This window comes from Rhinolophus sinicus, chromosome 4, assembly GCF_057876585.1.
Source record: "Rhinolophus sinicus isolate RSI-liver-muscle chromosome 4, RSI-T2T, whole genome shotgun sequence".
Lineage (NCBI taxonomy): Eukaryota > Metazoa > Chordata > Mammalia > Chiroptera > Rhinolophidae > Rhinolophus > Rhinolophus sinicus.
This window is the reverse complement of record NC_142504.1, coordinates 73,243,861-73,265,036: the sequence shown is the minus strand read 5'-3', so window position 1 is coordinate 73,265,036 and position 21,176 is coordinate 73,243,861. Positions and strand designations below refer to the sequence as shown.

The 21,176-nt window shown below is 42.7% G+C and overlaps 1 protein-coding gene across 1 annotated transcript in view; it reads left to right on the top strand.

Annotated features, from left to right (window-relative positions):
• Positions 1–21,176, top strand: part of EMILIN2 (elastin microfibril interfacer 2) — a 55,957-nt gene that overhangs the window by 18,118 nt on the left and 16,663 nt on the right. Inside the window, exons 3-4 of the mRNA XM_019755771.3 lie at positions 12,391–12,566; positions 16,709–18,637. Of these exons, the coding sequence (XP_019611330.3) occupies positions 12,391–12,566; positions 16,709–18,637 (2,105 nt within the window). The remainder of the gene's footprint in view (positions 1–12,390; positions 12,567–16,708; positions 18,638–21,176) is intronic.

The following is a 21,176-nucleotide window of genomic DNA, read 5'->3' as shown; positions in this document are numbered from 1 at the left end:
TCCATGTACACTAGAAAAGAATGTATAGTCTGATGTTTTAGGATAAAGTGCTCTATATATGTCAATTATGTCCATTTCATCTAATGTGTCATTTAGGGCTGCTATTTCATTATTTATTTTCTGTTTGGATGATCTATCCATAGCTGTCAATGATGTATTTAATTCCCCTAGTATAATTGTGTTTTGGTCAATTTCTCCCTTTAGTTCTGTTAGTAGTTGCTTGGTATATTTTGCTGCTCCCTGATTGGGGGCATAAATATTGATGACTGTTATGCCTTCTTGTTGTATAGCCCCCTTTACCATTATGAAATGTCCATCTTTGTCTCTTGTTACCTTTTTCACCCTGACGTCTGTTTCATCTGATATCATTATGGCTACACCTGATTTTCTCTGGGTACCATTTGCTTGGAGTGTCAATTTCCACCCTTTCACTTTGAGTCTATGCTTGTCCTTGTAGCTGAGATGTGTCTCTTCGAGACAGCATATGGTTGGGTTTAGTTTTTTGATCCAATCTGCTACTCTGTGCCTTTTTATTGGTGAGTTCAGTCCATTTACATTTAGGGTGATTATTGATATGTGAGGATTTCCTGTCATTCTATCTTTAGTTTTCTGGTAGGACTGTGTCTCCCTTGTTTCTTTGCCTTTTTGTTGTTGTCTATTATTTCTGTGTGGTGGTATTCTATGATGTTTCCCTCTGTTTCTTCTTTTATTACAGTATATATTTCCATTCTGGATTTTTTTTGAGTGGTTACCCTTAAGTTTATGTAAAAGAAAGTTTGATATTTAGAGTATTCCATTTTCTTCAGCACGCTTATTTTCTCCATTCCCACATTCCGGTTAGGCCTTTACTCTCCCCCTTTTTATGTTTTGGTTGCCACAAATTGTCCCTGTTGATGGGGGTCGGATAGCCTCCTTTAGTATTTCTTGTAGTGCAGGACGTGTATTAGAAAATTCCCTCAGCTTCTGTATGTCTGGAAAGGTCTTTATTCCTCCTTCATATCTAAAGGATATCTTTGCTGTATATATTATTCTTGGCTCATAATTTCTCTCTTTGAATAGTTTGAATATTTGGTTCCACTCCCCCCTGGCTTGTAGAGTTTCTGCTGAAAAATCTGATGATAATCTAATGGGCTTTCCTTTGTGGGTTACCGTCTTCTTTTCCCTGGCTGCCTTTCTTTGTCATTGATTTTAGACAGCTTCAATACAATGTGCCTTGGAGAAGGACTGTTGGGATTGAGGTAATTAGGTGTTCTATTTGCTTCTTGGATTCGAGGATCCAGTTCTGTCCACAAGTTTGGGAAGTTCTCATCAACAATTTGTTTGAATATATTCTCTGTTCCCTTCTCTCTTTCTTCTCTTTCTGGTCTGCCCATTATTCTTATATTGCTCTTTCTGATGGAGTCAGAAAGTTCTTGTAGAGTTTTTTCATTTCTTTTAAGTCTCAAGTCTCTTTCTTGTTCCATCTCTGTGTCATTTCCAGGTTTCTATCTTCGATGTCACTGATTCTTTCCTCCATCTGGTCAACTCCACTACCTAAGCTGGTTATTTCATTCTTAATTTCTTCTATTGAGTTCTTAATCTCCAGAAATTCTATTTGGTTCTTTTTTAAAATTACAATCTCTTTCGTAAAATGCTAATGGTGTTCTTTGATTGTCTTTCTGAGTTCATTACACTGCCTTTCTGTGTTTTCTTGCATCTCGTTGAGTTTTGTCAAAACTGCAATCTTGAATTCTCTGTCATTTAATTCACATATTTCCATATCTTTAAGTTCCTTTTCTGGAGACTTTTCACTTTCTTCCTGAGCTGTCTTGTTGCCTTGGTTATTCATGGCAATTACTGTTTTATTATTTCTCTTCCTAGACATCTACTGGAGTGGCTTCTGCAACAGGTTGATAGGAAGAGGTCTTTCTTTTGTTTTCCAGCACGTGTTTGTAGAATGTTTTATTTTCTCTCCGACTGCAGCCTTTTTTTCTCTCTCACACTGTAGTGTTATGTTTTCTCTGCACTATTCCAGCTTCTCACACAATGGAGGGATTCCCTGGGTGATGGGCTTCTCCTCTGTTAATAGTTCGCCTGGGTCACAGGGCGCAGTGTCCGTGTGGGTATGCGGAGAGCTTTTGAAGTTCCAAAGCTCTTCCTGCACCAGATTCAGAGCCAGTGAGTTTCAGCAGTTCTGTTTACTGCTTCAGGGATCTGCCCAGATAGGTGGGGCCAGGGGTGGGGTGAGTTGTGAGAGGTGGCCCAGAGCAATGGCGGCCACCACCACCACAGTCGGTCCTGTGTCCACAGCTCCCTCCTCCCTGCAGGAACCAGTTGGGCCGCGAATCTGTGTCTGCGGGCTACAGTTCTCAGAACAGCAAATATTCCGTTCTTTTGATCTGACAGTGCTACTGTTCCGCTTCTAGCACCGGGCAGGTGTGGGCGGGGCGAGCTCTGGGAGGGCAAGGAGGGGGCGGCTAGTCTCAGTGCCTAAGGCTTCCATTCTCTGCTCGGCAGTGAGGGCTCAAAGCACCGTTTTCAGCCCTCTTCCCTCAGTCTTTTCTCCGAGGTCTCTGCCATGAGCGTTGGGTTCAGCTGTGTTATATGCTGTCCCTTCAGCCCTGTGGGCCATTAGTGGATCCCTAGCAGTCCGAGTTCTTCCTCTCCCGCAGCTGCGGTAGTTCCAGGAAGCAGCGAGCTCGGAGCACTGAGCTAGGTCTGCGTCCTGTGCCCACGCGGCTCCGTCTCCGCATTCCTCCTCTCTCTCCTCCCCTGCTCGTGCGATTCGCCCACCCCTAGGTGAATTCAGCAGTGGGCCTCTTCATCTTGCCTGTCTGCTGTGCAGGGAGCGCTCCATGGAGTCATTGTTGTTCGATCAGTTGCAAATTCCAGGGGAGCCTTACAGAGGCCCACCTCACGCCGCCATTTTGATGACGTCAGTGCTCGCTTTATTTATTTTTAAAATAAAAAAATGCAGTCTATGTAATTTTTCTTAAAAAAAAAGGTAAATATGATTCTGAAGAAATGGAAAGCAAGCTGCATGTATTTTCAACTTGTTAACAGCTGTTGGCTGGGTCCCTCTTCATATCAAAGTCTATATATTTGTCTCACTCCTCTCTAACTATACAATTTAGTAACAAGTTTGTCCTTTATTCAAGCAGTGGAGCACTCTTCCCTAGAGATTTTGTGCATGTTGACCTTAAACAAATAAACGGCCAGATATTTCTCCAGCAAAATGGGTTTATTCAGGAACAATAAAGAATTGCAATCAGTGCATGTGGTATAAAGGATAAGCGCCCCTAGTCCAGAGAAACAAAGGAGAGGAACATTCTTTTATGGATGTTGGAGGGGCTATTGTAAACAAAGAGTCCATTGGAGGAAACTGAAAGGTTGAAGTGTAGTGACTTCTCATGGGCTGACTTATGGCAGTCTCCTATTGGCTGAGCTATTACCTAGGAGGAATCTTTTCTTCCTCCTGCTGAGGTAGTAAAGTAGTGTCACTTCCTGTCGGAAATTCAAGGTAAGTCTCTTCCTGGTAGGGTCAGTAGTGTGCATTGAGTGAAACATGTGAGTTCTCTCCTCTAGCCTCCCAACTCCATCTTAAATGAGGTTTCTGTTTATTAATTTTCACAGGCAACAGCGAGTTTTATAGAGCGTTACAAGAAGCAATGCAGAAATGGCATGATTGGCTGGGGTTGCATACCTGACCTTATTTAGAAAGATCAAGAAATAAGAAAATAAATGTAGAGCCTAGAGTTGGTTTGGCATTTGGGGATTAACTGACTGAATATACGGTATTTCTGGTCAAGTGGAGCATTTTCAGGAACACACAAGTTTGGTTTGCTGATGTGGTACCCCTGGCAGGAGCAGCTCCATCTTGGACCTAGAAATTTGTTTCAACACCTCTCAATTTATAGAAACTATCAGTGCCCCAAAGTTTCCCTCTAGCCTGGGACAATTCCCAAGGCATACTGTCCCATAGTCCCTTTGTACCTGAGTTTTGTGGCGGCTTTATTAGAACCACATGGGGTTGACCAAGGTAAGGAATACCATACCTACAAATTCCCTTAGAAAAATCCAGTTCTACAAGCTTACGTGAGCAATGAGGACTGTACTGAAGAGTGTAGCAACGCAGATGGCTTTAAGGATATTGTAGGTATCACAAACCTTAAAAATCCATTGGCCACCCCATCTTTTCTTCTTGGAGAAAAGTTCCTCCTCACTTTCTCCTCCTTGGCCCACTGCTCCATTACCAAAGCAAATAAGCAAACAACTTTTTTGTTTTTTTGTCTCGCTAAGTAGTCCCCCCATCCCAATTCCCTAATTGTCTGTACCTTAAGGCCTTGGTAGGATGGGTTGTGACAGTATCTTCCAAAGAAAAACCATGCTCCTCCTAGGTAGGGTGCAGGTGAATGAAATGTCTCCACCTCACTGTGTTAAGTGTGGATTTAAAAAAACATAAAGTAATACTGGGTTAGCGTGGATAATGTGAGAAATGTTGCAATGTTTTGCTTCTTTTCCCCCAAATGTGGTCATAAATTAGAAAAGAAATATAAGTGTTCCTGTTTCCAAATCCCAGGGTTTTTAAAAACTGAGAGTGAATTGGCCCAAAAGAAGAAAATATTTTTATACCTGCAGAGACACTTGTAATGCCTCAGGATTTTCTAAGCTTCTACGTGACTTGCAGCAAGTTACAGGTGTGGCCTGTGTAAGAGCTTGCCAGCATCCATGGTCTTTACCCAAAGGTCTAAAGTAAATATAGAGGGATGTCATAACCATTCCCTTTTAGTATCATAAAGCAGTACTGAGAACATTGGGTGGATAGTTGCAAGTTGAAGAGTGGCGGGAGGATATGGAGTTGAGGAAGAAGAGAGTGACTGAGATCCTTACGAGGGAGGGATGGTTGTTGCTAACCAGTCAAGAGAAACACAGGAAGAAGGGTTTCGAAATTATTGTGACTTTATAGGAGAATTTGAGGAAATAATTTTTCCTCTTAAGAAAAAGGAAATAATCAAAATAGAGTTTATTCGGTAGCTCTGAAAAGAAAGGTTTGGATCCCCAAACCATGGAAAGTCATATTTGTGGTGAGCAACATGCAAAAGGCTGAGGCCAGCAGATGTTCTCATGGCCCGCACTGTGGGAACACTGAGTATGAGTGCATGGGGAATGACAGGGAGGAGAGCCTTCTGTGATTCTGACTCCAGGAATGAGGAAACATGATGTAAGTTTGAGAAACGGGATAGTATAGAATTTATTTGGGGAAAACAGCGTGCAGCAGCGATAGCCCTTCCCAAAAGAATCCTTTGGGAGATTGTGGTCCTTTACTAATCTTAGGTTATTCAGCCCTTCAGAAAGCCATCACAGTTAGCTGGGACCCTGGGAGAGGCCCCACACTCCTGGCCCTCCTCCCCACTGTCACGGCATAGACTTGGGTTTTGTAATATATCTCCTAAAGTGAGGAAGTTAACACTAAGAATGTGGACTCATTGGAACTCTTGCATAAACTGTATTTCATGGTCTGGACAAGCCCTGCACTTGGAAATGATGTCATTTTTAGCAATGCAAGTTTTTCAGAAGGGAGGCCTGATTGCTCTTATAGTAAATCTAAGAGTAACAACTTGATTGCTATGTCCTCGAGTTGGACTGAGTCTTGTAGTGGGGCCACTGTGGTTTTCCTGAATCACCTTTCTTCCAGACTATAGAATTGCTCTGTCCTCAGGGTTAAAGGGGGTGATAAATTGTGAATTGTAGGGAAATTTTTTTATTTATTACACTGTATGGTTAGGGCAAACTACTGAGAGATAAAGAGGATTTTAGGTTTTGATACCTAACTTGCCACTCTAAGTACATAAGAAAATTAATTCAAGAGGAAGCAGAAAAATAAGCAGCTTACAATTGTGGTTTCTCCAGCAAGTATCTCCTTTGTACTGGGAAACAGACAGTCTCCTATATGTACACTTTCATTTGAACACATTGTTTTGATGCAGAATCTGTTATTTTAAAATGTGCACAAAGCTCTATTGTAATCTGATTTTAATCAGGGCTCATCAATCTGACTTTCAGATTCTTTGAATACATTTTGTGTTTCAGAAGTATACTTGTCCAAGCATACTGGCTTTTAAAACTTAGATGGATTTTCCTAAAAAGTCAAGAAAAATGTTAAATGTTTCACATTTCTTTTCATGTCATTAATTTCTCCATGCTGAACTCTAATTAAAAGTGTGTAAAGTAGCAGAAAAAGATAAGGTGAAAGTTCTGATTTTTGTGTTTGATGTGCTTTAACCTAGAAGAAGGACCTTTGGTTCCTTCACTTATCTCCATGGGGAAACTTTTCAAATTGTGGGAAGTTAGTATTGGGAGGGTCCTTGTGGATCAGAGTCACCTCCTCAGATTGCAGAGATTTGTCTTTGTGATGCACATAGTTCCAAATGGCCAATTTTTGATTGTCAGTAGGACACGGTGCATTCAGAAGGCAAGTGTCTCTTCTGCTGGTGCAGAGCCACTTTCTTTCTAACGTAGATATGAAATTTTAATTTCAGACTTTATAGCATCTACTGCCTGACTGTATCTACTTTTGGAAAAGTGTTACTTCAAACAAACAAACTCATGTATTTATTCATTGATATAAAAACAAATTAAAAAAAAAAACACATTTGTCACATGCAGTTCCTAGAAAATCAGTCCACTGTCTTGTCAGTTTTAAATCAGAACATAGAGAGCAAACTTTGTAAAAGTGAATTACTGTATAAAATGGAAGAAAATTTTGACACCTGCTATAACATGGATGAATCTTGAAGATAAAGGAGAGATATGCTACTCCATATTGGTTATTTTGAGCTGAAGTTCATTGAGAAATAGCAGACACACGAACTCTCGGCCGTCCTCCTTTCTGCCTCAAGCAGTGTATAAATTTCCCACCTCTCCTGTACCAGGATGAGGAGAGTGACCCTTGTCACTGGAGACAGAGAGCTGGCACTGAGATGAGCGTGTATAAACAGACCTTACTAAAATAATCTTTATCTTCCGTTAGGTTTCCCCATATATTTCCTAATCTCCTTCCCAAAGTTTATCATCCATGGAAGCCCCAAACTCCTTTCCTTTGTCTAGTCACTTTTCTACAATTTAGCCCCCTTTGTTAACGTGGTATATAAGCCCTGAGTCTACCACTTGTTCTTTGAATTTTTGCTTCTTTTCTTTGAAGCCCCTGTACATGTAAAAATATTAACATCAATGAAATTTGTATGTCTTTCTCATGTTAATCTGTCTTTTGTCAGTTTAATTCACAGGCCCCAGCACAAACCTAAGAGGGTAGAGGAAAAGTTTTTTCCTTCCATGCAAGAACATTATGCTAAGTGAAATAAGCCAGTCACAAAAAGACAAATACTGTATGATTCTACTTATCTGAGGTATCTAGAGTGGTAAGATTCATAGAGACTGAAAGTAGAATGATGGTTGCCAGGGGCTTTTGGGAGGGGGGGAATGGGAGTTAATGTTAATGGGTACAGAGTTTTAGTTGGGATGATGAAAAAGTTATAGAGATGGATGCTATTGACAGTTGCACAGCAATGTGAGTGTACCTAATGCCACTGAATTTTACTCTTAAAAATGGTGAAGTGGTAAATTTTATGTAATGTGTATTTTACCATAATTAACAAAAATTAGAGTGAACTTCTGCTCTGTGGAAAAGTTGGAGTAGTAGCTGAATGCAAGATAACCAAATCTGCCCTGGATGAACATTCTGAAACTCAGTGAAGTGACTTCTCGCCTATACATGCAATTTTTCCCTGGCCCAGGCTGGTGGTTCTCCAGGCCCAGGGGGCTCTCTTTCCAGAGAGAGGGAAGCACCTCTTCTGTCTGGCTTCCTTTTCCATCCTCTCAGTCCAATTCCAGTCAACACTGTGCAGAACCACACATGCAGAATGAAGCAAGAAGAGTTGGCTCCAGATTTCTGAGGGCAAGCCAGTGACTGAAAGAGGAATTTACTAGAAAGTCTGTTCTGGGGAGAAACACTAGTCAATCAAGTGTCCCCAATGGGGCAGCAGGCTTTGAATTTGTGCAGTCGGAGTGGCCCATGTTAACATTCAGGTAAATACTAAATGCAGGGAAAAGATCCTTGCCTTATGGAATAGCTGTCTAGATGATCCTCTGCCAGTGATGTGTGGTTAATTTTCAGAGAAATGTTCCACTTGCAGTTCTAGGGATGTAGGCAGAGAAAGATGACTGGTGGGTGTGAGATAGAAATCCAGAGATGAACAGATAGACGTGTGTCCATTGCTCTTCCCTGACAAGTTCATGACTCTAGGCTAGCCCTGTCTAATGGAATTTTCTGTGATGGAGACGTACTAGTGGCTGTTGAGTACTTAAAATGTGGCTAGTGTGACTGAGAAACTAAGTGTTCAATTTTATTTAATTTTAATTAGTTTAAACGTAAAAAGCCACACGTGGTTAATGGCTATTTTGTTGGACAGCACAGCTCTAGGTCACCTGGTGTTTGATTCGTATTCAATTCATCATGACCTGAGAACCCTGGAGCTTGTTTTGGTTCTGGGAAGACTTGGAGTTCACATCTGCTCAGGGTTAGACCTGAGGCTAACTCGGGGGTTTTTAATATGAACACTGGACTCCGCAAAACCTTGTCAGAAGTAGACCTAGTATCATTGATTATTGTTTGATAAATCAATTATCGATTGATTAATAAATCTTTATTGAGCTCCTACAATAGGACAGACACTGTGTTAAGTAGTGGGGATGTTGTAGAAAACAAAACCCACAGGCATCCTTGCCCGAATAGGGCCTATGGTCTGCACTGAACAAGCAAATGCAAGTGTGAATTGAAGCATGTTAGGAAGGAGTCTTTGTGGGCTAATGTCAAATGGAGGCACAGTCATTTTGTCACCTTCTATTCAACAGGGACACTTCCAGTCATGTGGTCCCTGAACGCTGATTAACTTTTTCAGTCCTTTCCACCTTCCTAATCATTAGAATTCCCTTGGGCCAATCTGGTGTCTTTAACACAGAGCTGAACCTGTGAAAATGGTGAACCCTTGTTTCACCCCAGAAAAATGTTTTGGGGAGAGGAGAGTTGGGGAGAGTGGGTGTGGCTGAGGCAGGGGTCAGAGGCAGGCCCAGGTGGTGGCTCTGTGCCACAGCCCCCAGGAGCCCCCCAGGGTGACCGAGGCAGCAGTATAGCCTGGATCTCAGGAACAGGGTGCTGTCACAGTCCCGACCCGAGACTGGGCTGGGGGCCAAGGCTGCAGCCTGAGTCAGCCCTCCTGCTCTCCCAGCACAGCCTGGCTACCCCTTTGGCTGTTGGTCTCTCAGTTCGGTGACCCCCAGCTGGGTGCAGTGAGTTAGCTGATTCAGTAAGTATTTATTGAGCATCTCCGTGTACTCACAGCCCGGGGCCCTGGTAACACTTGGGCTGCTTTGGCTGTTCCCTGCCCTGTTGTTCAGCCCTGGCTGCTTCAGAGGCTCCCAGCTCCCAGCTCTGGGGGCAGATGGGTTCCCTGGGTGTGGGGTTGTGCTTCTCAACTCTGGGGGTGCTTGACAATTACTTGGGTAATTTTTGAAAGGTACAGTGCTTGGGTACCCCCTGCCCCCAAACCAATTAAAATTAGAATTTTGAAGGCCTAGGCATTTTTATAAGGTTCCCTGGCCAGGATATCATCCTGCTGTGCCCTGGCTGATGGCGGAAGGGGACCCAGAAATCCTACTGGGTTCTTCCTCATGTCTGGGGAACCTTCCAGTTGGCTCCTATGGAAGCAGGAACCCCATTTCTGCAGGAAAATCCCAGTAGGACTGTGGGGCTGGAGAACACCTATCTCCTCCCCTCATCGTCTCCAAGTTGAGTCCCGAGTTCCTGAGGCCGCCTCTGGGATCTGTGTCATGCACAGAGAAGTGGGACGTGAGCGTTAGAGTGGCCACCTGATCGTTTTCAGCTGTCACTGGGAAGGCGTCTTCCACATGCTGGACCTGAAAACTTTGTTAGAGACACTGTCAGCCTAAACTCCATTGCCTGAAACTGGAAACCCTACAGCAAGCTATTTAAGGGAAGGGTGGGAGTGGGGAATGTGTGTGAGGGTGGAGAGGAAGACGGGAACTCCAGGGAGTTTTCCTCAGTTATGAACCAGCTCCAAAATTATAACTGGTTTTAAATAAAAGAATGAAGTGTGTTGGAAAAGCAAGAACTTTCTTACACCTGGCCCAGCAGTGAGGGGCTAGGAGGTCGTCCCTCTTCTCAGGGCATCTGAGCCTCGTGCTTTGCTCTCCTAGTCCTGGCTCAGCCACATCCAAAAGAGTTTAACATGGGCTGTCATCTACTGGCATATGAACAAAAACCCAGAGCAAACACATTTTCACATTCAGTGTTAAATGCTCAGAGGAACCAAGTTTTTCTGAGATTACACATTTTTCCTGCATTATGCTGTACTTGAACATTCAAAACAATGAAGTGGAAGTTTTCTTTCTTTTATAGTTTCTAGGAACACACAGAGGGTTCTTTTGGTAAGTGGATGGTAGGGGCCGACGGCTTGCGTGTACATGGACTGAATTAGACATTCTGGAGAATATTTGCTGAATGGGGACCTTCTTATCCAGATGTCCTTCTAGAACATATCTGGGTGGGTGAGGCCATTTCAAATGTAGGGCAAGTGCTAGAGAGACTTGCTGCTTCTGCGTGCGGGAGGCCATGTGGGATACAGGGGAGAACACGTGGGTTTAAATCCCAGCCCTGCCCTTCCTGGCTGTTAGAACTTGGACAAATCACTTAGCCTCCGTGAACCTGTTTTCTCCTTTGTGAAAAGAGGAAAATCTGCATTGTGGGGCCTTACTGGGGGATGTGGTGGGAATGAGAGAGAATGAAATGCCTGGGATGGAGGTCTTACCCTCCTCCTTACCCCTCACTCCTTGAGCAGCCCTTCTTTTCTGTTTATTGGGCTTTCTCTTCAATTCTCTTGGAAAAAGCCTCTCAGCAGATCTTCTCAAAATCTGCACACCCAGGCCCCAGTGCATACCAATTCAATCAGAACCTCTGACGGTGGGACCCAGGCATTTTTACAGTTCTCTGGTGATTCTGATACGCGGCCAAGGTGAGACCACTGCCTTAAAAGACAAAGGGAAACAGGGACGGTGAAAGGAGCTGGGACCCTCACAGTTGGGGCAGCGCTGTCAGGGCTTTCTTGGAATTCTGAAGGGACACTTGACCTGTCCTGGTGGTAGAGTAAATCCTTACATGTCAGGTTTTAGGTGACATGGTTTTGACCCTCTTGGAAGATGCCAAAGGTCCATTACATGTAGTAATCTGTAATTTTCTCAGGAACCTAACTTTCAACTCCACCTGCCACCAGGCTGGTGCCTGAGATGGAGTTGTTTGGCTAGTGCAAGGGCCGCAGGCCACCTGGCAACTGGTCCACGCGAATCCTGCCCCACCCCCAACATGACACAGCAACCATAGGGAAATGATACAAAGCCTCTTTCTTTTCTGGGAATTGGCCCCCAAAAGACAACCAGCTGCTGGTGCTGGTGTTTAAAATGAAGAGAAAGGGATAAAGTTCAAGAGAGTCATGATTCCAAGCCAGGAATTGGGGTAAATTAAGGAGCCGGCTTGCATCTAAGCTGTGAGCCGGACCCCAGGGATGCTGCACTCCTGGAGCCGTCCCTTTGAGTGCCCAGGGGCTGCTGGATCGTCACTGTCTGTTTTACGCCCAGCCCCAGCTCTGGGTCTGGAGGACTTGACAGCTCATCAAAGGGTCTCTGTGTGATGTGAAAGCACTTCAGGGAATGTGCACTTTTAAATAGGAATTTTGAATGGTGTCAATTCTGCTTCCTTATTTCTGTCATTAGCTGTGTGAATCAGGGCATCTTTTAAAAAAGATCTGAACACAAGTAATATCAGATGCCATCGGCAAAGGCTTGCAGCCTGCTAACTTTGCTAGTATTAGGGAAAGAAGGTGCCGGGATAAATATCTGGATACTATGGGAGAGAAGGGCGCTCGGGATGCTTCTTTCAAATACAAAACAACCCTGATGACACATGACAACATCTCCACAAAGCAGCGAATTGTGGAGTTTGTTAGTGAAACTAAAGCTCAGTTTGTAAGAAATGTCCATGTCCGATGGGAATTGTGGGGCCAAGTTTTTCAAAGTTGTCTTTTCCCAGGACTTTAGTGGGAGGCGAGCTGGATGCAGGTGGATCTAAGCTGATGGAGGAAGGAGGCCAATAGGATTTTGGCTGAACCCCAGGGATCAGGGCTGGACTGAGGAGACCAGTGATTTTTTTTCTAGTTAAGCCTGGAGAGAACAGGCAGGGCCCTGAGTGACCTGGATCCTCTTCATTAGGGTCCAGCTCTGGGAGGGCCAGAGTTGCTTCCAACAGCAGCCAGTAAAGAGAGATACCGCCTTTTTCTTTGGCAGATATCGTGTGAACTACAGACCCAGATATGTCACCAGGTACAAGATGGTGACACAGTTGGAATGGAGGTGCTGCCCTGGCTTTAGAGGGGCAGACTGCCAAGAAGGTCCCGGAGATCCCATGAAGACTCCACGCCTCACACCCTCTCGGCCTCGAAACAGCTTAAAGAAACCCACAGGTAACTTCTTATCTGTACTTGCTGATTAGTGCATGGGCCCCACTAATGTATTCCAGCTCGTCATACAACAGGACTTAAAATTTACAGTGTTGAGCTTTCCAGGGTCTTCAAAGGACACGAATATATTCCTGTAGTAGACACGCGTGGCACACAAATTTATTTGCAGAAGCAGTAGCAATTGGAAGACAAATGTTTTTGCAAGTAAATGGCCTAGTTAGGGCCAACTTGGGAAACCCAAGGCCTTAGAAATCAGTGAACACAATGCTGATGGTTTCAGGCTTGTGTAGCCTAAGGCAGAGATGAGAAGATGAAAGGGTGCATTCCTTGTTTTTACTTTACTTTCATCTACAAGCTCCCATAAACCTGAATTTAAAGGAGTTAAATTGTTTTCTTTTGTTTGTTTAGTAGGTAAATAGAATCATTCTCATTCTGTTTCGGCTGAGATATATGCAAAGCTAAGCCTCAAGTTACAAGCATCCATTGAGATTGTTCTTACATTTGTTTCTGAAATTCTTTTTTTTGAAGTAAAGTAGGAGAAATGCAATGAATAGCTAAGAAAGCAATGGTCATTTTCACGTATAGCACACCTTTAAGTATGACATTAAGAGAGTGACTTGTCACAGTGTGATTTATAGATGATGTAATACAGGATTGTACACCTGAAATCTATGTAACTTTACTAAAAATCAACACTCCAATAAACTTTAGAAAAAAAAAAGAGTGACATACAGGTAAATTTTTTTTTGGTCTTTATTTTCTACATCACTTTATCTTTCCTCTGTTTTAAGTTGAGTCAGAATAAATGTAACTTCCATCTTCTCATGAATGGAATGTTTAAGTCATTTTGAAATGATTGTATTTTCCCATGAGATGTTTCAGTTTTGAAGCTGGTAGTTTGTCCCAATGTTGTCCGTAAAATAGATTTTCAGATAATGTTTTATTACAAAAGTAATGCATATCAATTAAAGAATGTTTATAAAACATAGGAAAATATTTAAGTAGACATAATCTCACCACCAAGTGATAACTACTATTTTGTTATAGTATATTACTCTCTTTCCTATATCGGCATATGCATTTTTTGAAAGAAAAATTCATTCATTCATCCCACAAATATTTATTGAGCTTCTATATCTATAATTGGTACTTGAGAAAAGTGAAAAGTAAAGCAGGCACAGTATCTGACCTCATTGAAGGCAAACATTAGACAAGTAATTACAATAAATCATGACAGGTACTACCATGATGGATGGGCACATATGAAGGGGGTCTCTTGGATTATAATAGTTTATTTTTGTTTTGCTTAGTTTCAGTTTTCATTTTATAAAAGTTTAAACATACATGTAGTTTAATGAGTCGAATAGCTTTATGAGCTCTACTAGGAAAAGCAGTGATCCTCCTCCCCACCCACTTTCCCTTCCCAGGGGTAATTACTTTAAATGTTTCAGGCACCCTTTTGGAATTTACCTCCATATCTATTGACTTCTCATTATGGAAGCTGAGGATTTGACTCTCTTTCATCTACTCTCCAACACACTGCTCCTTTACCTTCATCTTTTCCAAAGAATTATACTGCATTTTTATTTACTTAGTATTTACTGTTTACATTGTAGTAACTATGTAGATAATGTTGACAGCTATAGTGTGCTATGAATATGTTGCCTTTTCTATACAGCCTTTTCACTTCTGTAGAGTTAATAATGATCTTCTATTTTTCATTGCTTGGTTTTCTATGTTTTTATTCCTATTTCAACCCAAACTCTCCTCTTGTTATCTAAATGTCCTCTCATTACATTCAGGTACTCAGTTTCATCTTCCTTAAGAAATCCCTCCTGGAGCTTTCTCGCCTGCACCATCCTCTTTTCCTGGTTCACAGCTGCTGCCCTGTGATCTTAAATTGCCTTTCTCTTAACTCAGTTTTGTATCTCCTGCTTGCTCTCTCTCAATTCACTCCCTTGTTTTGGTAGAGCACGTCTTCTAGGAGTTTCATGAGATGGTTGGATGGGAGATAAACTTTTTTATGTTTTATAGTCTGAAAATATTTTTACTCTAGTTTCAAAATTGTAGGTTGGAAACCATTTTCCTTTAGAATTTTAAAGCGTTGCTCAATTTTCTTCTAGCTTCCAACGTAACTGTTAAAAAGTTCAAAACCATTCTGATTCCCATTTTTTTAATGTGTGACTTGGTTGTGTGAGGGTTTTTTGGTCATTTTAGTGGGAAAGGGAATGAAAGGAAATGCTTATTTTCAATCCACTATCCTTACAAAGAACATACTGTTTTTGGGACTTATTTTTTAACTTAATCTATAATGAACAACTTTCCATTTCATTAAATATTCTACAAAATCACTTAATGGCTTTAGAGAGTGTGATTATTTGAACACAATCCCCTACTGATAGTCACTTACATTGTAAGTTTTCATTATTATAGATAATATTTGAATAAGCAATTTTTCCTGTTAGATTTTTTGATTCATCCCTGATTACTTACTAGAATAAATTTCTAGAAGTATAATTGCAGGGTCAAGAGGATTCTGAGTATTTTGATACATACTACCAAATTATCCTTCCAAAAATTTGTGAGTAGAATTCCCACAGTCACCAGTAAAATATGAAAGAAGCAGTTCCTCACGTCCTGATCTTCCCCTATTCTCCTGCCCTCTGTTTTGTTTCCTTTGCTCAGAATAGCGTTTCGTTTGTACGTGATTCAATAACTTGTTTTCTTCTTCTAGTGCCTTGAAATAGAATACATTCTCAGCATGGAAAATGAGGTGTTCCTTACAGTTCTCTGCTGGGGAGTTTGGCCGTCTGAATTCTCCTCTTGGTTTTACTACTAAATTGATTTTAATAAATAATAGCTGTTAGTATGATCGTGCAAAAGTTTAGAGGAGATAAAAACAATGAATATTAACTCAGATATCTACAACATTCTTAATTTACTTCCAGTGTTTGTCAGTGTACATTAATGCATTTTGTTTCATTGTAATTTATTTTGTCTTTGACTTTTTCCACTTTACATAATATGTCTCAGTATAGATACAGTGTTTCCCCGAAAATGAGACCTAACCGGAAAATAAGCCCTAGCATGATTTTCCAGGATGACATACCCTGAACATAAGCCCTAATGCGTCTTTTGGAGCAAAAATTAATATAAGACCTGGTCTTATTTTGGGGGAAACACAGTATCCTGCAGGCTTGTCGATGTTAACCTCTTTCTAGTGTTCCTTTTATCCTACTGTGCATTCAAGGGTATGGTTTGCTTCTTAGTCTTCTGTTGCCTCGGGTTTTGATAATCTCCTTTTTGTTTAATTTATCTTTCTTTATATCTGTTAGTTTATCTTCACTTTATGACTCATCATAATCATCTTTATAATATTTTTCTTTCTCTTGGAGTATTTCTGTGGGGGTGTGTATTTCTCAAAGTAAGATTATCAAAAATTCAGTGTTTGTGTTCTTTCACCTAGTGAACTTTCCTACATACAGAGTATGGCTCCCATTGTTAGGGGATACCAAAAGAATCAATTTCTATATCTGTCTTTGCTTTTAGTTTCCCCAACTGCATAACAGTGCTAAACAATGTCTGTGAAACTCTTTTAGCATAGGGATGTTAATAAAAGAGAACATTTAGCAGTTACATGGAAGATAACTTGCTGCTTGCCTGATATCATACCATCCAACAGCCAACGTGTGGATCTCACTAAAATGGCTTCTTGTGGTTTTACAGTGTGCAGTCAACCATTGGGGTGTGGCTATAGTTCACTAATGTGGGGATGTGTTCATATGATAAAGTAGATAAAGAGTATCTCCCTTCAGGATGTAAGAGACCATTGAGTATCTATTATGTGCCATGTACATATTCTATTAACTACCCTAGGAGGGAAGATAGTACCTCTGCTTCATAGATGAGGCAGTTATAGTTCACAGAAGTTAACTTGATCAAGGACAGACAGTAAACTGCAAAGGCAGAATTCAAGTGGAGGTTTGTTTGACTCAAAGCCCATAGTCTTTTTACTCTAACACAATAATTACCTGGATCTGGAAGTGAGGGTTTAAGTGTGTTCTATATGTACCCTGTTTATTGTCTGCAGACACTGCATAAAGGTAGAAAATATTAAGTCATTGTCAACTCTTTCTTTGTAACAGACAATGAACCAAGCCAAGTCTCAGAGCCCAAGAAGACTTTGTCACCAACTCGGGCAGCAGAACCAAGTCAGACAGTAGATCCAAAGCAGGGGCCCCAAGAACTTCAGAGTAAGAAAATCCAGATGCTTGAGGAGAAGGTTCTCCATCTCACAAGAACAGTTCTTGATCTCCAGTCTTCTATGGCTGGAGTGAACAGAAACCTCAAACGTACCATTCAAGACGATGCCAGCAAAATGTTGGCATCATGGCTCAGTAACCTGCACCCCCAGCCAGGGCCTGACAGTGCCATTGGTAGAGAAGGAGAAACAGACCAGCTTCCTGGTGCCATCAACAATAAGGAATCTGGCATGAAGGACATCAAGTCCGAATTGGCCGAAGTCAAAGATGCTCTGAAGACTAAGAGTGACAAGCTGGAAGAGCTGGATGGGAAAGTGAAGGGTTATGAAGGGCAGCTCAAACAGCTCCAGGAGGCTGCCCAGGGCCCAACAGTGACCATGACAACCAATGAGCTCTATCAAGCTTATGTTGATAGTAAGATCGATGCCCTAAAAGAGGAACTCATAGAAGGAATGGACAGAAAGCTGGCTGATCTGAAGAACTCGTGTGAGTACAAGCTGATTAGTCTCCCACAGCATTGTGATGACTATGGGAGCAGCTACCTAGGAGTGATCGAGCTTATAGGAGAAAAAGAAACAAACCTGAGGAAAGAAATAAATGACCTTCGAGCCCAGCTACAGGATCCTTCAGTCCGGTCAAATTGCTGTGATGGTGAAAAGAATAGTGACTTTGGGCAACAGATCAAGACGTTAGACCAGAAAATTGAAAGAGTTGCCGAAGCCACCAGAATACTGAATGGACGATTGGACAATGAGTTTGACCAACTCATAGTTCCAGAGCCAGATGTAGACTTTGATGCAAGATGGAATGAACTAGATGCAAGGATCAATGTGACAGAGAAGAATGCGGAAGAACATTGCTTTTACATTGAAGAAACCCTACGGGGGACCATTAATGGAGAGGTAGATGACTTGAAGCAACTTCTTGATCAGAAAATACAGTCTCTGGAAGAGCGTCTGGGGAGCGTTCTCTTAGAGATGGCGAACAGCACTGATGCAGAACTCACTCCCCCAGCATCAGCCCTACCAGGTGTTTCGGGGGCTGGGAATGAACAGGTTATGGTGGAATTAAACCAACTGAAGGACAAAGTTCAAGTTGTCGAGGATATTTGCCTACAGAACTTCCAGGGAGAGCTTCATGGGATAGAAGATATTTTGCCAAATGGAGAAGACCACACAATAGGTGATAGTTTGAACCTTTTGAAATCTCTAAATGACACGATGCATAGGAAGTTTCAAGAAACTGAACGTAGCATCCAGAAACTTCAACAAGATTTTAGTTTTCTTTATTCTCAACTAAACCACACAGAAGATGATATGAATCATCTTCAGAATGAGCTGAGCAAGTGTAGAGACGGCAAAAATGCTGGGGTGGGTGGGTTTTCTAAGGGGGGTGAGCAAGAAAGAATGGTGGAGTCCCTCCCATCTCCCCAGGACCCCACGGCTCGTTGCTGTGGCCAGCTGGAGGAGAGGTGGCAGAAGCTCCAGAGTCAGGTCCTCTCTGAGCTGGATACTTGTAAGGAAAATACCCACGGGGTCCAGAGGGAGGTCTCCATGGTTGAGGACAGGGTGTCTCAGATGGAAAAAACTTGCAGCAAACTGGACTCCATCTCAGGAAGTCTTCAGAGGATCAAGGAAGGGCTCAACAAGCATGTCAGCAGCCTGTGGAGTTGTGTCAGGCAGATGAATGGGACACTCCGGTCACATTCCAGAGATATTTCTGGCCTGAAGAATTCTGTCCAGCAGTTTTATAGCCATGTTTTTCAAATTTCTACTGACTTGCAAGATCTGATCAAATTTCAACCACCAGCAGGTAAGTTGACCTTTACAATGTCTTTTCTTATATGTGTTTGCAGCATGTATTGTGCTAGATTTTGGACAGTTTGTGGAATTAACTATATCAGTGCTACCCAAAGTATGCTTCATAGATTGGTGCCAGTTTGTGAATTGTTTGGTGCTGGATGGTAATCAGATCAACACCAACATCGAGAGTATTTAGAAACGTGTATAATAACTTGACATCACCGTAGCATGCAAAGACATGTGTGTGGGCTGCATACAAGAACTGTTGTCTTCTGGTCCAGCGCACATCTCCTTTGTGTCTCCCAGAGTTGAATGCCAAGTTATTGGGTCCATAGGACTTGTTGAGGGTCAGCTGTGTGCCCAGAAGGACCCCACTTCCTGACCTGACTTTTCCCTGTTTTCTTTTTCCCTCTCCTCCCCTTTGGGCCTTTATCACCTTTTCCATTTTGCTTAGCTCCAGGTGACAAAGGCCCTTATGCGCTGAGCTGAGATTTCATGGCCTGGTGTGAGCCTATAGGATTTTATCATCAAGTCCCATCTGAGACATAAAACCCGATGAGGGGAAGGCTAGAGCATGAGAGGCAGATGAGCCCTGGCCTGGCTGAACAAGAGCTAGGACCCGGTCCTCAGGATGCTGGGGAGGGTCTGAGGTAGTCAGAGATAAAGGGTTTGTAGATAAGGAGTTTCCCAGGCCAACCAGGAGCAGGAAGCTGGCCTCTGCCCCAGTGTTGGGCTCACTGTTGCACACTATTTATTGTTATCCCCCTCCTCCCCAGGCCCACACAGCTCCTGTCGGTCTGAAATGGTGAGTGAAGGTCATAAGACTATGTGTTCATAGAATGATTGTCCCTTGTGGTGACAGTGCTGTCTGGACAGTGCTTTATAGTAAAAGATCGAACCAGATATTTCCAGTTGATTTGTAACTCCCAGTTAGTGTGGGACACTGTGTTAACTCTTTCAGGCTTGTCTGTTGAAGTAGCAGTTGGAGGCGCCTTTAAAGAGAATATGACTTCCAAAAGATTATCCTTTTGGAATGAACTCACTGTTGTGAATGTGAAACGCATGGACTTCCGGGAATTTCGTTGATTGCAAAGAGCCAAAAATAACCAAGTAGAGCTTTATCTGTCCTTGTATAGCATCCAGGCTGGGAGATCTGTGACCTGAGTATTAGAGCTTCACGGGCAAATCAGGACTTAAGGTCACAGTGAAAGTCATACATCAACTTGTGAAAAGTCAACGGAACAATTATTGAACACCTACTATGTGCAAGGCTCTGTGACGAATGTAGACGAGTGGCATGATCCTCACCCTCAGGCATTTTCAGTCAGAATGGTGAAGACACACACAGGTCTGCCGAGAGAATGAGTGAGACTGTATGTAAAGGTCCAGTGAGTAGTGTAGGGGTTATTCCTGTAGCTCATAGGATCTTACTGAATCCTTATTGTGTGTTTGGTAATGAGCTATATGTGTGGAGTACGTATGACAATGTATGTGACAAGACAGTCTGCGGGGAAGCAAGCAGATGCAGATGGCACAGGAATGGATTCGTATAGGTGTACTGGGCTTGTGGAGAAGCACCCACAGCCACAGTGGACACTGGGGAGGGCTTCTCAGAGGAGAGAGCCCCTCAGCTGAGCCTTTAAGGTTGAATAGGTTGAGAGTTCAGAGACTGGCAAGGTAAGGAGTGAGGTGTAGTGATAAGAGAAACTTCTGGAAGGTGTTACCGGCACTAATAATTGAGGAATGGGTATGATTCAGAACAATAGGAAGAGGGAGGGTGTATCTGGTGAGGAGTTACTGGGAGTGATCAGTTATTTATTGCGGTGTGACAGCCTACCCCAAATCTTATTGGCTTAAAACAACAAAGATGAATTCTTGTCCACTATTCTGTGGGTCAGAAACTTGGGCAGGGCTTGGCTTGGCTGTTCTTCTGCTCCTTTCGGCATTGGCTTGAGTCACCTACTTGGCTATAATCAGCTGTCATTGGGCCTGGCTGGGCTAGAAGGTCCAGGAAGACTTCAGTCACATGTCTGTGCCTCAGGATTTCTCCACATGGCCATTCTCTCTCTCTCCATGTGGTTCACTTGGGCTTCCTCACAGCATGGTGGTATCAGAGTAGTCAGATATATGGCACGCAACTGGCCCTAAGGGAAGGTGGAAGGCTAGGCTCAGGCTGGCATCGTGTCACTTCTGCCACATTCTGTTGGTCAAAGCAAGTTAGCTCTTAAAGGGTGATGTGGCTCGTATGTGTCAGGAGGGAGGGAATATTAATGATAGTCCTCATATTGTCCACTGTGAGCAAAGGGCTGGGGTGAGGATGCAGTAGCCAGTGACCAGATTGCTGGACAAGGGATGCAGACTCATATTTCTACTCAGTCCACTCTCCTATTCACAGATCCCATTCTTTTTTTCAGAAGCATCCCCAACAGGAGCTGAATAATCCAGGAAGCAGCCAGTGTGTGTGTGTGTGTGGGGGGGGGGGGGGGCGAGGGGCTTCAGCTGATTCTCACATAGATCCAAGTGTCTCTTGTGTTCCTCCCATTAGTACA